The 12,469-nt window shown below is 41.8% G+C and overlaps 1 protein-coding gene across 3 annotated transcripts in view; it reads left to right on the top strand.

Annotated features, from left to right (window-relative positions):
- Positions 1–12,469, top strand: part of milt (trafficking kinesin-binding protein milt) — a 275,578-nt gene that overhangs the window by 243,347 nt on the left and 19,762 nt on the right. For all 3 annotated transcript variants that reach the window (XM_080286080.1, XM_080286072.1, XM_080286088.1), the window contains 3 exons: positions 8,140–8,255; positions 8,757–8,930; positions 10,400–10,536. In XM_080286080.1, coding sequence (XP_080142206.1) covers positions 8,140–8,255; positions 8,757–8,930; positions 10,400–10,536 — 427 coding nt within the window. The remainder of the gene's footprint in view (positions 1–8,139; positions 8,256–8,756; positions 8,931–10,399; positions 10,537–12,469) is intronic.

Here is a 12,469-nt window from a genome sequence, read left to right as displayed (position 1 = left end):
TTGCACTTTGTAATATTTTAAGTTAGTATATTTGGGATCCCTGGGTGTTGAAGAGACACGTGTGTAAGAACAAGCCCGTGTTACTACTTTTCCTGACAGTGAATATACATATAGGCATTTCAATTTGGCTGTCTCCAGATTATATTCAGCTGAGAAATACCCTTTGCAACTGGATGTGTGTTCCCTGTCACATGCTTTTTTCAAGTCATCAGTAGACAATATTAACATTCATAAGCAGTCTAATGCAGTAGGGAGGTAAGGTGGAAGGAAAGATAGGTGAGAATGTATGAATGCATCTGCTTACCTGTGTGTGTGTGTGTGTGTAATTCACCGGGTCGGTCAGGATCACTTGATGGTCGTGATAGCCAGCTTTTTACCCTCCCAGAAGGGAGCTGAGAGCTCATGTAGTCCGATCTAAGGGCAAGGCTGTGACCTTCACACACGCACACACCCGTCCCCTTGCTCAAGGGGGACAGTAACCACCCACTTCATCAGTGAAACTTTTCGCAACCTGAGCGAGGCGCGAACTCCCGTCTACCAGATGGCAAGCGAGAACGTTACCACTGCACCAGCGAGCGGTGTGTGTGTGTGTGTTCGCGTTCTTACGTAATTGTTCTTACCTAATTGTATCTTAACAGGAATGAGTCAAGCTCGTACTGTCCCATGTATTAAATTACTTTTATCATACATATCCTTAAAATTAATGAATTGTTTTGGCACACTATTTCGTTCAATAGTGTATTCCACCGATCAATTGCCTTGTGTGTGTGTGTGTATTTACCTAATTGTGATACACAGGAAATGAGCTTCGCTCGTGGGGTCCCGTCTCTGTTTCTCAGTAAGTCAAATTTTGCTTTAAACTCATTTAAGTTTTTAGACTGGACGATCTCTTTTGTCCAGGCTATTCCACCAGTCTGTACATCTATAGTACTGTATAAGGAGAACTATATTTCTTGATATCCTTCAAGCAGCTTGGCTTCTTCAATTTCATTCCGTGTCCTCTTGTTACTCTCCTATCCCATACAAACAGATCTTCTCTGTCAGTTTTATCTACTCCCATCTTGGTCCTGAACACTGCAATCATGTCTCCCCTCTTTCTCCTTTCCTTTGAGGAAGGCAAATCCAGCTTTTCCACCCTCTCTCTATACGACATCTGCCAGACTGGGGAGCATCTTAGTTGCTGTTCTCTGTATTCTCTCAATCTTGTTTATATCTTTCTTTTTGTGTGGGGACCACACTACTGCTGCATATTCTAACCTGGGGTGGATCATGGCTACTATCAATTTTTTCATCATCTCCTCTTCCATGTAATGAAATGCTATTCTTATGTTATTCAAGAGTTTATACGTCTCTCTAACTATCTTGTTAATATGTTTTTCAGGTGACAAACTATCCTGGACCAGCGCTTCCAAATCTTTCTCTTTTCTCGCTTTTGTGAATGGTTCATTACTCATCAAATAATTCAGTGATGGCCTCTTGGTACTTTTACCCATTTCCAATATTTTACATTTCTTTGCATTGAATTTCATTTCCCACATCCGGCTCCAATCATGTATCCTATAAAGATCGTCCTGCAGCATTTTACAATCCTCCTCAACCTCTACCGTCCTCAAGATCTTTGCATCATCAGCAAACAGACTTGCATAACTGTTCACTCCATCTACCATCATTTATGTAAATCAGGAACATTGCTGGCGCCAACACTGAGCCTTGTAGGATTCCACTTGTTAAGTCCTTCCATCCAGATATCCTATCCTTTATTACTGTCCTCATTCGTCTGTCTCTCAAAAAGTCTCTCGTCCATTCCAGGAGGTTCCCCTTCAGTCCTCCTATATGCTTTAGTTTCCACATTAGTCTGTTATGGAGTACCTTGTTGAAGGCCTTCTCCAAATCTAAATACACACAATCCACCCAACCGTCTCTCTTCTATAGCACGTCAATCGCTCTTGAGTAAAAGCTCAACAAGTTGAAAACACATGACCTTCCACTTCTGAATCCAAACTGACTTTCAGCCAAAATATTCATCTCTTCCTGATATTTTATCCATCAATCTTTCAGAATTCTCTCGCACAATTTTGCAACCATGCTGGTTAGGGACACTGGTCTATAATTCAGGGGTTCTTCCTTGTTTCCTCCCTTATAAATTGGTACCACATTTGCCCTCTTCCATTCTTGAGGCACTTTCCCCTCTTCCAGAGAACACAATTAAACTGTGAATCTTATCCGCCAGTTGTTCTCTGCATTCCTTCAGTACCGAATTAGAGATTCCATCTGGTCCTGTAGCTTTCCCTACATCATGAGTTTCCAGTAATTTATACACTTCTTGTACTTCCACTTATCTTTTTTATCACTACATTTCTAGTCACTCCCTCCCCTTCCACAAACTCCTTTTCATTAGTGAAAACCGATTGGAAACGTATGTTCATTATTTCAGCTTGCATTGCCACATCTTTATAGACCTCTCCTTCTACTTTCAGTTTGGTGATTCCTTCCTTTTGTTTCAGTTTGCCATTGACAAATCTATAAAACAGTTTGGGTTCATCCTTACATTTGTCTGTTATACGTTTTTCAAAACTCCTTTCTTCCTCTTGACATATTCTTGTGTATTCATTTCTAGTTCTTTTATATTCTTCCTTTTTTCATGTGTTACCTCTCTTTCTCCAGTTGTTCCATGCCATGTCTCTCTCTCTCTCTCTCTCTCTCTCTCTCTCTCTCTTTTTTTTTTTTTTTTTTTCTATCATACACTTTTTATTAAACCACTCCTTTTTCCTGTTTTCTTTCCCCCTTACTCTTGGTACAGATTTTTCCACTCCCGAATTATAGAGGTCTAGAAAGATATCCCACTTCCCCTGTATCTCTCTTGTTTCTCTGAATTTCCTCCAATCCACATTTTCGAAAAATTTTCTCAGTCCTGTAAAATTTGCTTTCCCAGAGTTGTATCTTCCCTGCCTATAAAGCTCGTCTCTTGGCTCCACGTTCCCTATTATTATCTGGAACTCAGTGACCACATGATCATTTTTTCCTGTAGGACACAAATATTTCAAAGATTCTATTACATTGGGTTCTTTGGTAAACAGTAAGTCTAATCTTGCGGGTGTCCTCACCTCGGAACCGTGTCTCTTCTTTGACCCATTGTGTCATCGCATTGTTCATTGTTATATTTGATAATATAGTGCCCCATGAATCTTCGCAGCCTTCTGAGTCCCATTCCTCCCAGTTCACCTCTTTGCAGTTAGTCACCCATCAAGATTATATTGCTGCTTTTCTCAGTTATTTTCTGTAAATAACTAGCCATGTCTGACAACATTTCCTGTTATTCATCATCATTCCATGCCCTTGTCTTAGGGGGAATATGCACTACCACTGTATCTCTCTTGCTCTTCTCTCCAGTTTCTAAGTTCATATTTAACACTTCAGCCCTGCCTTCTCCCATTTCCACGGTATCTTCATTTATGTTGTTCTTCACTGCTGTCATCACTCCTCCTCCAGTTTTTTCTTTTCTGTCTCTTCTCCACGGTTTGTATTTACCATCTCCCATATGAACATCAATATCTTCTCTTAACTTGGTCTCTACAAACATAACATCAGATTCGTGTACCCTCAAGAAATTGTTAATTTCTAGCCTTGCCATTATTAAGCCATCAGCATTAGCATATACCACTTTCAAATTATTTTTAATGTTTTTTATACCCTCTTCTCTCCTTCTCTCCGTCAGTACCACTTCCTCAATTTCTGATCCATAACTCTCCAGTAAAACACTGTCTTCTCTTCCTCCATTCTCTGTTTGTTTTTTGCCTTTGCCTCCTTTACTAACTTCTTTATTTTAGTTCTTTCTTCCTCATTTGCATCTCTCCTTATCCAAACACTTTTGAACCCTTCCTTATCTGACAATTTCCATGTTCTATTGATAATTTCGTTTACTGTTGCTTGGGACTTAAACTTTACCTTCAATGGCCTCACCCCTCCTTCCTCGTACTTTCCTAACCTAAACATTTTTTCAATCTCTTCTTGAGCTTCGTTGTTTCCCTCCATAACTACTGATATTATTTCTTTAACCTTACACAGTTCTTCTCTTTCTCTTTGTGATCTTACAGTCATACGTTTTTCTTTTAATCCTGAAATTATTACACATTTCTTCTCATATGTTGCATCCCTGACTAACGCTTCTCTACTACTCAGTACCCTAACCACTTCCTTCTCCGCCCTTTCCTTACTGTGTTGCTCAATAATTTTTTTCAAATTTACATTTCCTTCTTCCTGCATTTTCTTCCACCCCTTATGTTGCTCCTTGATTTCTTTAATGTGGTCATCTTGCATCCTTGATTTGGATTCATACTCATTAAGTTGGCCTTTCATCTTGTCCCTTTCATCATCCAACCTCTTATTCCTCCTCTTAAGCTGTTTTGTTTCATTAGAGGCAGATTCATTACTCACTTTTAATTATGCGACTTCTCTTTCTTGTTCATCACTGCGTGTAGAAACTTTCCAGTTTATTTTGTAGAATTTTTATCTTGTTTTCCTGCTCTATGGTCTGTTCCTGTAACTCTCTAATTACTGCCCATACCTTTTTTAACTCCTGGACATTCCTCTCCACTGTTTTCTTCTACTCCTGCTACTCTTGTTTGGTTCAGTATAGTACTTCCATTTCCCACATCATCTTCGAAGCCCACGAAATCCCTCTAGCCAGATGTAAACAAAGCACCGTCCCTTTCCGCCATGATGCAGCCATATGGAGACTTTCCATTTCCACTATATCTTGTACTTTTTATGACCGAAACCGCATTTTTTTTTTTTTTTTTTTTTTTTTTTTTTTTTTTTTTAAGTACTGTTCGACGGTACCACCACTCACGCACTCATCCACATTATCACAAATAGGCTGGCCTCCTTTTCGTCACTAATTCAGCGATTATTCCCCATGATCCAGGAGGAGCTCTGTCTTTGTCGGCGACCTGTGTGTGTGTGTGTGTGTACGCACACACTTAGGTGTCTAATTGACCACAAAAAAAGGCTGTGAGAGCTTTAAGTTCCAGCAGAAATTTTCATTCTCAAACAGACACTGGTAATTCTCTGTAGTAGTAGTAGTAGTTGTTCCCTAGGCAGTCTGGCCGAACAGCCCCGAGTCCCTTAGGAAGGCCATGGCAGAGACTGGGCTTTCCCACAGAGCTCTCAAAGAGTGTATGTTGTGTTGTTGGCGTAGGTGATTGTGTGCAATGCAGTCTTCCATAATGTGCTTAATAGTATGGGGTGCTGTGTTGCATCCTGGACAGGCATCAGCGACGGAGTCATCCAGCCTCTTCTGGTAGCTTAAAGAGGGCTGGAGGATGCCCACATCTCAGCCTGGCCAGGTGGACCCTGTCCTCACGAGGAAGATAGGATTCAGAAGGGTGGATGTCAGGAGGCTGTGCATGCAGCTGTGTGTTGTCTTTAAGTGACTGAATGGAGCGGCGAGTGATCTGAGTGTGGATATGCTTCTGGAAGCTGGTCTGAGGTGGGCGAGGGGGGAGAGATGACAGTATTTGTGTATGGTATCGTGTGCTGGGTGTTTTTTTGATGTTCCTTGGTGTGGGTGGATGTGCTGCCATGTGCTGTAGTGGATGTTGTGGGTTTGTGGAGGCTGCAGCAAGAAACTGGGTGCTTATCATATCTAGGTGATCCTTGACTTTCAGGACTTTGGTTTCTTGATGTAGGTGGTCTGTGGGTGTAGTAGCTGTGCAGCCTGTGATTATTTTTAGGGCCTTGTTCTGTATGGTCTGTAGAGTGTTGTAGTGTGTTTTGGTGAGGTTAGAAGCCCAGGCAGGGCTTGCATAATTCATCACTGAACATATGTATAGTTTGTATACTATGGTGGTGGTTTCTTTGTTGTGTCCGAATGTTGTATGGGCAAGTGACCTCAAGGCATTGAGTCTTGGTGTTATTTTATTTTTAATGTTTGTGATGTGTTGTTTAAATGACATTGATGTATTGTATGTTACACCAAGGATTTTGGGTGTGTGTGTGTGTGTGGTAGGGGAGTGTTGTTTATGGTGAGGTGTGGGATTGTGACTGTGTTCTGCTGTCCAGTTTGTGAGAAGAGTCACTGTAGATTTGGCTGGGGCTATTTTGAGCCTGTTTGTGGTGAACCATTCATGTATTGTGTTGAGGTAAGGTTGAATGATGTGTGCAGCTGTGTTTGTGTTTTGGTGTGTACATGTAAGTGTTATATCATCTGCATAGGAAGCTATGTGTATCTGTGGTGTGTGGGGTGTGGGTACGTCGTGCATGTATAGGTTAAAGAGTGTAGGGGACAAAACAGATCCTTGGGGGACGCCGTTTATGAAGTTTCTGATGTTAGAAGACTGACCGGCAAATGTTACGTGTGCACATCTGCCTGCTAAGTAGTTTGCCAGCGATCTTTTTGTGTTATTGTGCGTGTTTGTGTTGAGTATTTTGTTTGTGAGGTTGTGGCTGGGGATGGCATCAAAAGCTTTGCTAATGTCTAGTATGATTAGGATTGTTCTGTGTGGTGGCTAAGCTGAATTCAAGCCATCGAAAACTCTCTGTGTAAGGTCTGTAAGAAAGGTGTTTGTGGAGTGTTGTGGCCTAAAGCCATGTTGTGACTGGGCTAGGGGAATGTGAGGTGTGACTAGTTGTAGTACCAGTCGTTCAGTGACTTTAGAGGGGGTGCAGAGGAGTGTGATGGGGCGATGTGAGGAGGGCAACGTGGGGTCTTTGTTGGGTTTAGGGATAGTGATGATAATGCCATGCTTCCAGATGTTGGGTATTATGTTGTGTGAGTAGCTGTAGTTTGATATGTTGGTGAGTGCTTGTATGCCTTGTGGTCCTAGGTGTTTAAGGTGAATGTTGCTTATGTTGTCTGGTCCATAGGCAGATGAGTGCTTGAGGTTGTTAATGATGTGCTTCGTCTGGTTGTAAGTGAAAGGTGCGTAGCCTGGGTCTGTGGGGAACTGTCTCTTACGTCGGATGATACGTCGGTCTTCGGGATGGGGGTTTGATGGCTGACTTGTGAAAATTGATTGATGAGAGTGTTTGCTTGTTGTTTGTTTGAGGGTATGGTGTCTGTTGTTGTGATGGCAGCGTGTGATTGTGTGGTGTTGCTGTTGGAAAGTGTGATGCTGTATAGTGTTTTGTAGAGTTTGCTGATGTTTGTTTTGTGGTCACGTGTTTGGAGGTAATTTTTCCAGTTTAGTGTTTGCTGTTCTGATATTTTATTGTTTATTTGAGTGTTGAGTTCTTGTATTTGTTGTATGGTGTCTTGTGTATGGGGTGTTGGGGAGTGTCGCAGTGTGTCCCATTGTCTGATGAGGCCTTGAATTTCTGGTGTGAAGTTGGGGTTGTGTGTCTTTCTGTTGCCTATAGGGATGTGTCTTTTGTCTGCGTTTTGTATAATTGTATTGAAAGTGTGGGTAATTCTCTGTTATGGTATATCCTGTCATCATGCCTTAACTAGTTAATATTTATATACAGTGCTGTATTTTAAAAGGCATGGCTGAATGAATTTTGAGACATGTAAGAGTGTGTAATATTATAACTGAGGTCATACAGATTGTGAGGTTTCCTAGGGAATTTGTGTATGTAGTGAGAGCTGGCAGTGTAAAGTGAAGAGTATATTTGTAAGCTCAAACATAGAAAAGTTACAGTGATTAGATGCATGTGTAGTGTGTCCTTGAATATGAGGCCTGATGGGACAAGATTGCGAGTGAAAAGCTGAGAGGAAGGATGGGACTTGAATGTATTGGTGTTTTGATGAGGAGGGTTAGACTGAGATGGTTTGGGCATGTTGAGAGGTTGGAGGATGACATTTGTATGCAGAGGGTGAAAAGTGTGAACTAAGGGGGTAGGGTTATGAGAGGCACACCAAAAAAGACCTGGGACGAGGTCGTAGTGTATGACCTTAGGGATAAGGGACTGAATAGCGAGGCTGACAGAGATCAAGCAGCATAGAGAGCCACCGTTAGGTGACCAAAACCGATGCATAGAGGCATGTTGGAGCCTTTATAAATGATATGAGTTGTAGGTATACTGTGAGAGGAAGTTTACATAAGCATCAGTGATAGTTTTTCATATTTCTTTTGTCATCATGTGGTATTGATGATGATGATGATCAACTCATCCCTGTGTATTTGCCTCCTCTTTTCACAGCGGATGCCAACCTCCAAGTGCGGCAGTTAAGTGAAGAGCTGGCCAAGAAGGCTGAGGACTCACTCAGACAGCAGGAAGAGATAACACAGCTTCTGGCCCAAGTTGTTGATCTTCAGGTATGTCATTTTTTTCACTTATTCATTCTCTGGATGTACAATTTTTTCTGAAATGTATTTTTTATTTTATTTTTTATTTTTTTGTGTGTGTGTGTAATTCATAGATTGGTTACCTTTCGGGGGAATTCTGTTTTGATTTTAATTTATATGATTTTTCTGTGTGAAATTGCAATAAATGCCCCATTATGGTGATTTGAAATATGGATTCGTGATACCGGAGGCCACATTGAATCTGACACTTTATTCTGATTTTGTCACAACACTCTCTTTATATGTAGGTACAGTGCAAGAGCATTTGAAAGCCATAGGTATACTAAATTTTTATTTTATCCTGCATGGGTGGATGGTGCCCTTCATCCATTTTTTAGCCTTGTCAGATTTAGTTAACTTATCCCACAATTACTCTGTATGAAAAATTTTTATTGAATGACTAGCTGTCCAGTTAGTCAAGGGTCATATATGATAGGTGCCAAGAACTGATGAGCATTACTTTCCTAAAAGGCGCGAGTGAAGCGCCTGACAGGTGAGAATGATGAGCTGGCAGCCATGGTGGGTGTGGCGCGGGAGTGTCAGCAGGAGTTGACAGTGGAGTTGGCAGAGCTGAAAGAGAGATATGCCGAGGTGCTGGATCTTCTTCATGACACTCAGGATCAGCTCAGGCGGGCACAAAAGAAGGTGTGATATTATTTTATTGTGATTGTGATGATATTGTAGTCATAGGAGTATGAGAGGATGAATCAGATTGGATGATAATCTGAGTAGATTACCAGTAGAACTAGGCTGAGTTGGATAGATGAAGTTGAGCTGATGAAATTGGTTTTAGTTGGTTTGGATTTGATTGATTTGGTGTGTTTGCTTTGAATAGGTTGTATTAATTATAAGTTTGAGTTTATCTCACTCTTGAAAATGCTTACTGCCTCTGTCTCTTCAGGTATCAGGCAGGAAGGTCTCTGGAAATTTGGTAAAAATGTCTGGGAGTAACAAGAATATAATAGAGGAGATATTTTCTTATTGAAAGAGGTAAATGTGGTAGGTGGGGGTGTTCACTATCTACTCACTCAATGTAGTGCTGCTGTTGGGTGTCTGCCCTTTCCTCTCCTCCATCCTCTTCTTTCCTTCCATCATTCTTTCCTTGTCCTTCTGCCTACGGGTGACTTTACACTCCCTCTTCTGTCTTTCTTTTCTTCCTTCTTTCCTCTTCCTTCTGCATGTGGGTGACTCTACACTGAGTGACAAGCCAAATGGTTTCCTGTACACCAGGAATCCATTTGCTATGCTGGGTGGTAACCATATAACCAAATTTTGGTGCCTTATTATTTTTTTTTTAATGTGAGAAAAAAGGAGCAAAAGGCTGAGCCAGCATGAATGTTCCTTCGAAGAAAAAAACAGAAACAATACAAAAGAGAGCCAAATTCAAGATCCATTCATTTTGCGATGCCTGGACACACTGCATTTGAAAGATTGGAGATCATAGGAAGTAGGAAATACAGACAGAGGGAGACAGTTCCAGAGTTGACCTCTTGCATAAATGAAGGACTGGGAGTAACGGTTAACTCTTGCATTAGAGAGTTGGACAGAAAAGGGATGAGAGTTTGTTGCTAGACAGGTGCTATGCGCCCGTCGTAGAGGTGGAGGGATGCAAACAGACATTTCAGAGGAGCAGTGACCATTGAAGTAGCGATAGAAAAGAGATAAAGAGGCAACATTGTGGCGAAGAGACAGAGGTTGAAGGGAGCCAGTAAGAGGAGGAGAGTTGATGAGACAAATAGCCTTTGACTCCACCCTATTGAGAAGTCTTGTATGTGGGGAGCCTCCCCACACATGAGAGTTGTACTCTAAATGGGCGAATAAAACCTGTGTATAAAGTCAACAACTGTGCTGGGGTAAAGAAGGCATGGAATCGGTAATTATTGTGCTCCAGTCGGATTGAGCTGGTGAAGGTTTATATCCAAGGGATGGTTGGGGTTGATTGCTTATGTAATGCCACTCAGAGATGAGTGAGGCTGGTCACTCAAATGTCAGGACCAACTGCCTAGCCCCAGGCTCCTATGCTCCTCATGGGGCAATGTAGGATTGGATGATGGATGGATGGATGAATAAGTTTTTGAGTTGAAAGGTAACTGCATTTTATTTACCCATCCCAGCACCTGCCAGGCAGTCGTGGACACCACTTGGGCAGCCATGGTCTGTTCAGCTCTCCCTTCAACCCTAGCAATGACTCCATCGCCAGTGAACTCCACTCTCTCAGCTCTGGCGGGGAAGAAGGAGGCAGAGGAGGAAGGTAGGTGTCTCAAATTGACTGCTCTTCCACTTTGTTTCCCACGGTTTTCATTTATATACATCTCTTTTACTCTATGTATTGTTGTAATTTTTGTGTTTTAGTCTTAGTTTTAATTTGTGTATGTAGTAGACCCTTATTCATTTGTTTTTGTTTTTTTTTATACTGAAATGAAATAATGAAAAATCTTTCAGCATCACCCTAAGTATGCTGAGTTATTGCTCACGTAATGCCACTCAGATGAGTGAGGCTGGCCACTCTCATCTTAAATGTCAGGCCCAGCTTGCTTAGCCCTGGGCATCTGTGCTCCTCATGGGACAACACAGGATTAGGTGATGATGATGATGGTGCCAAAATTAGCAGTCATAGCTATAATTTATAAAGGTTCCAACATGTCTGCATGCGTTAGCTTTGATCACCTAATGGCAGCTCTCCATACTGTTTGATCTCTGACACCCTTCCTATTCAGTCTCTTATCCTTGAGGTCACATGCTATGACCTTGTCTCAGGTCTTTTTTGGTCTGCTTCTCACCGCCCTACTTTCGAAGTTCACACTTCTTACTTCTTACCTCCTGTGCCCAAAATTGAAACCAAGCTGATAATTTTTATTCAGTAAAATAGTTGAAATGTTGAACTGAACCTGAGTATGCAGTGCTGACTAGTAGTGTATATAACTATTCAAAGATTAGCTACCATCATTTGCCATTAAATTATCATAATTTGCTTTGAAACAACAATGAAATTATTTATACCTTACAGAAATATGGGGTTAGGTAAATGTGTCTCTGTTTTCAGCATGCCTCTCATAGTTGGTAATGCTGATTTATAGGAGGAGAATTCATCATCAGATGAGGCAGCAAACTCATTATTGTGGTAGAATCTTAGTCTTGCCAAATGAATGGTTCTGTTGTATGGCATTGCTTTCACATCACGTGTACTGTATTATTTTTATTTTTGTGTCTGAGTCTGATGAATGTTGATGGTAGAGAGTGGAATCTGAAGCAGCTGCTGTTTGCAGATGATACTGCACTGGTGGCTGATTCAGAGGAGAGATTGAGACCGTTGGTAGTGGAGTTTGGGAGGGTGTGTGAAAGGAGGAGATTGAAAGTAAATGAGAATAGGAGTAAAGTGATGAAGTGTACGAGGTTGGTAGATGGTAGGGGGATGAATATAGTTTTGAATGGTGAGTTGCTTGAGAAGGTAGAGTGTTTTAAGTAGTTAGGGTCACATGTTGCTGCGGATGGAAGAATAGATGCAGAAGTGAAGTTTAGAATGAATGAAGTAGGAAAGGTGCTGGGAGGAATGAAAAAAGTGTTTAGATGTCGTTCACTTAGAATGGATGTAAAGAGAAGGCTGTATGAGGGTGTTGTGGTACCGACTGCGTTATATGGGGCTGAAACATGGAATATGGGTGTAGCAGAGAGGAAAAGTTTGAATGTACTGGAGATGAGGTGTCTGAGGAGTATGTGTGGAGTGACGCATATGGATCGAGTGCGAAATGATGAAGTGCGAAGGAGAACTGGAGTTGTTCAGAAGATGGCTGATCAAGTTGAGTAGAGGGTGTTGCGATGGTTTGGGCATATGGAGAGAATGGATAATGAGCGATTGGTGAAAAAGATAACTAGATCTGATGTGACAGGTGTGAGGCTGAGAGGGAGACCACGAATAGGATGGATGGACAGTGAAAAGAGCGTTGGATGCGAGAGGGATGTGAATGAAAAACTGATGACGCAGCCCTGAGGGGATATTCTCCCGCATTTGGTCTGATCAGCTAATCAGGTCAGGTGCGGGTAAGGGGGTGGGTCTATTATGATGTGTCAGGGGTAAACCAGCTCTGCTGTCGGGCCCTGCTACGAATGTTACTGATTGCACTTGGCAGTTGACCCTCGTGTGGTGTGGTGCGGTGAGGATCTGCCCCTTCTCGCTTTTGAGGCTA

This window comes from Coenobita brevimanus, chromosome 14 (assembly GCF_032717465.1).
Source record: "Coenobita brevimanus isolate Jiangsu-jjx chromosome 14, ASM3271746v2, whole genome shotgun sequence".
Lineage (NCBI taxonomy): Eukaryota > Metazoa > Arthropoda > Malacostraca > Decapoda > Coenobitidae > Coenobita > Coenobita brevimanus.
Note: the sequence above shows the minus strand (reverse complement) of the source record. Positions and strands in the feature narration are given on the sequence as shown.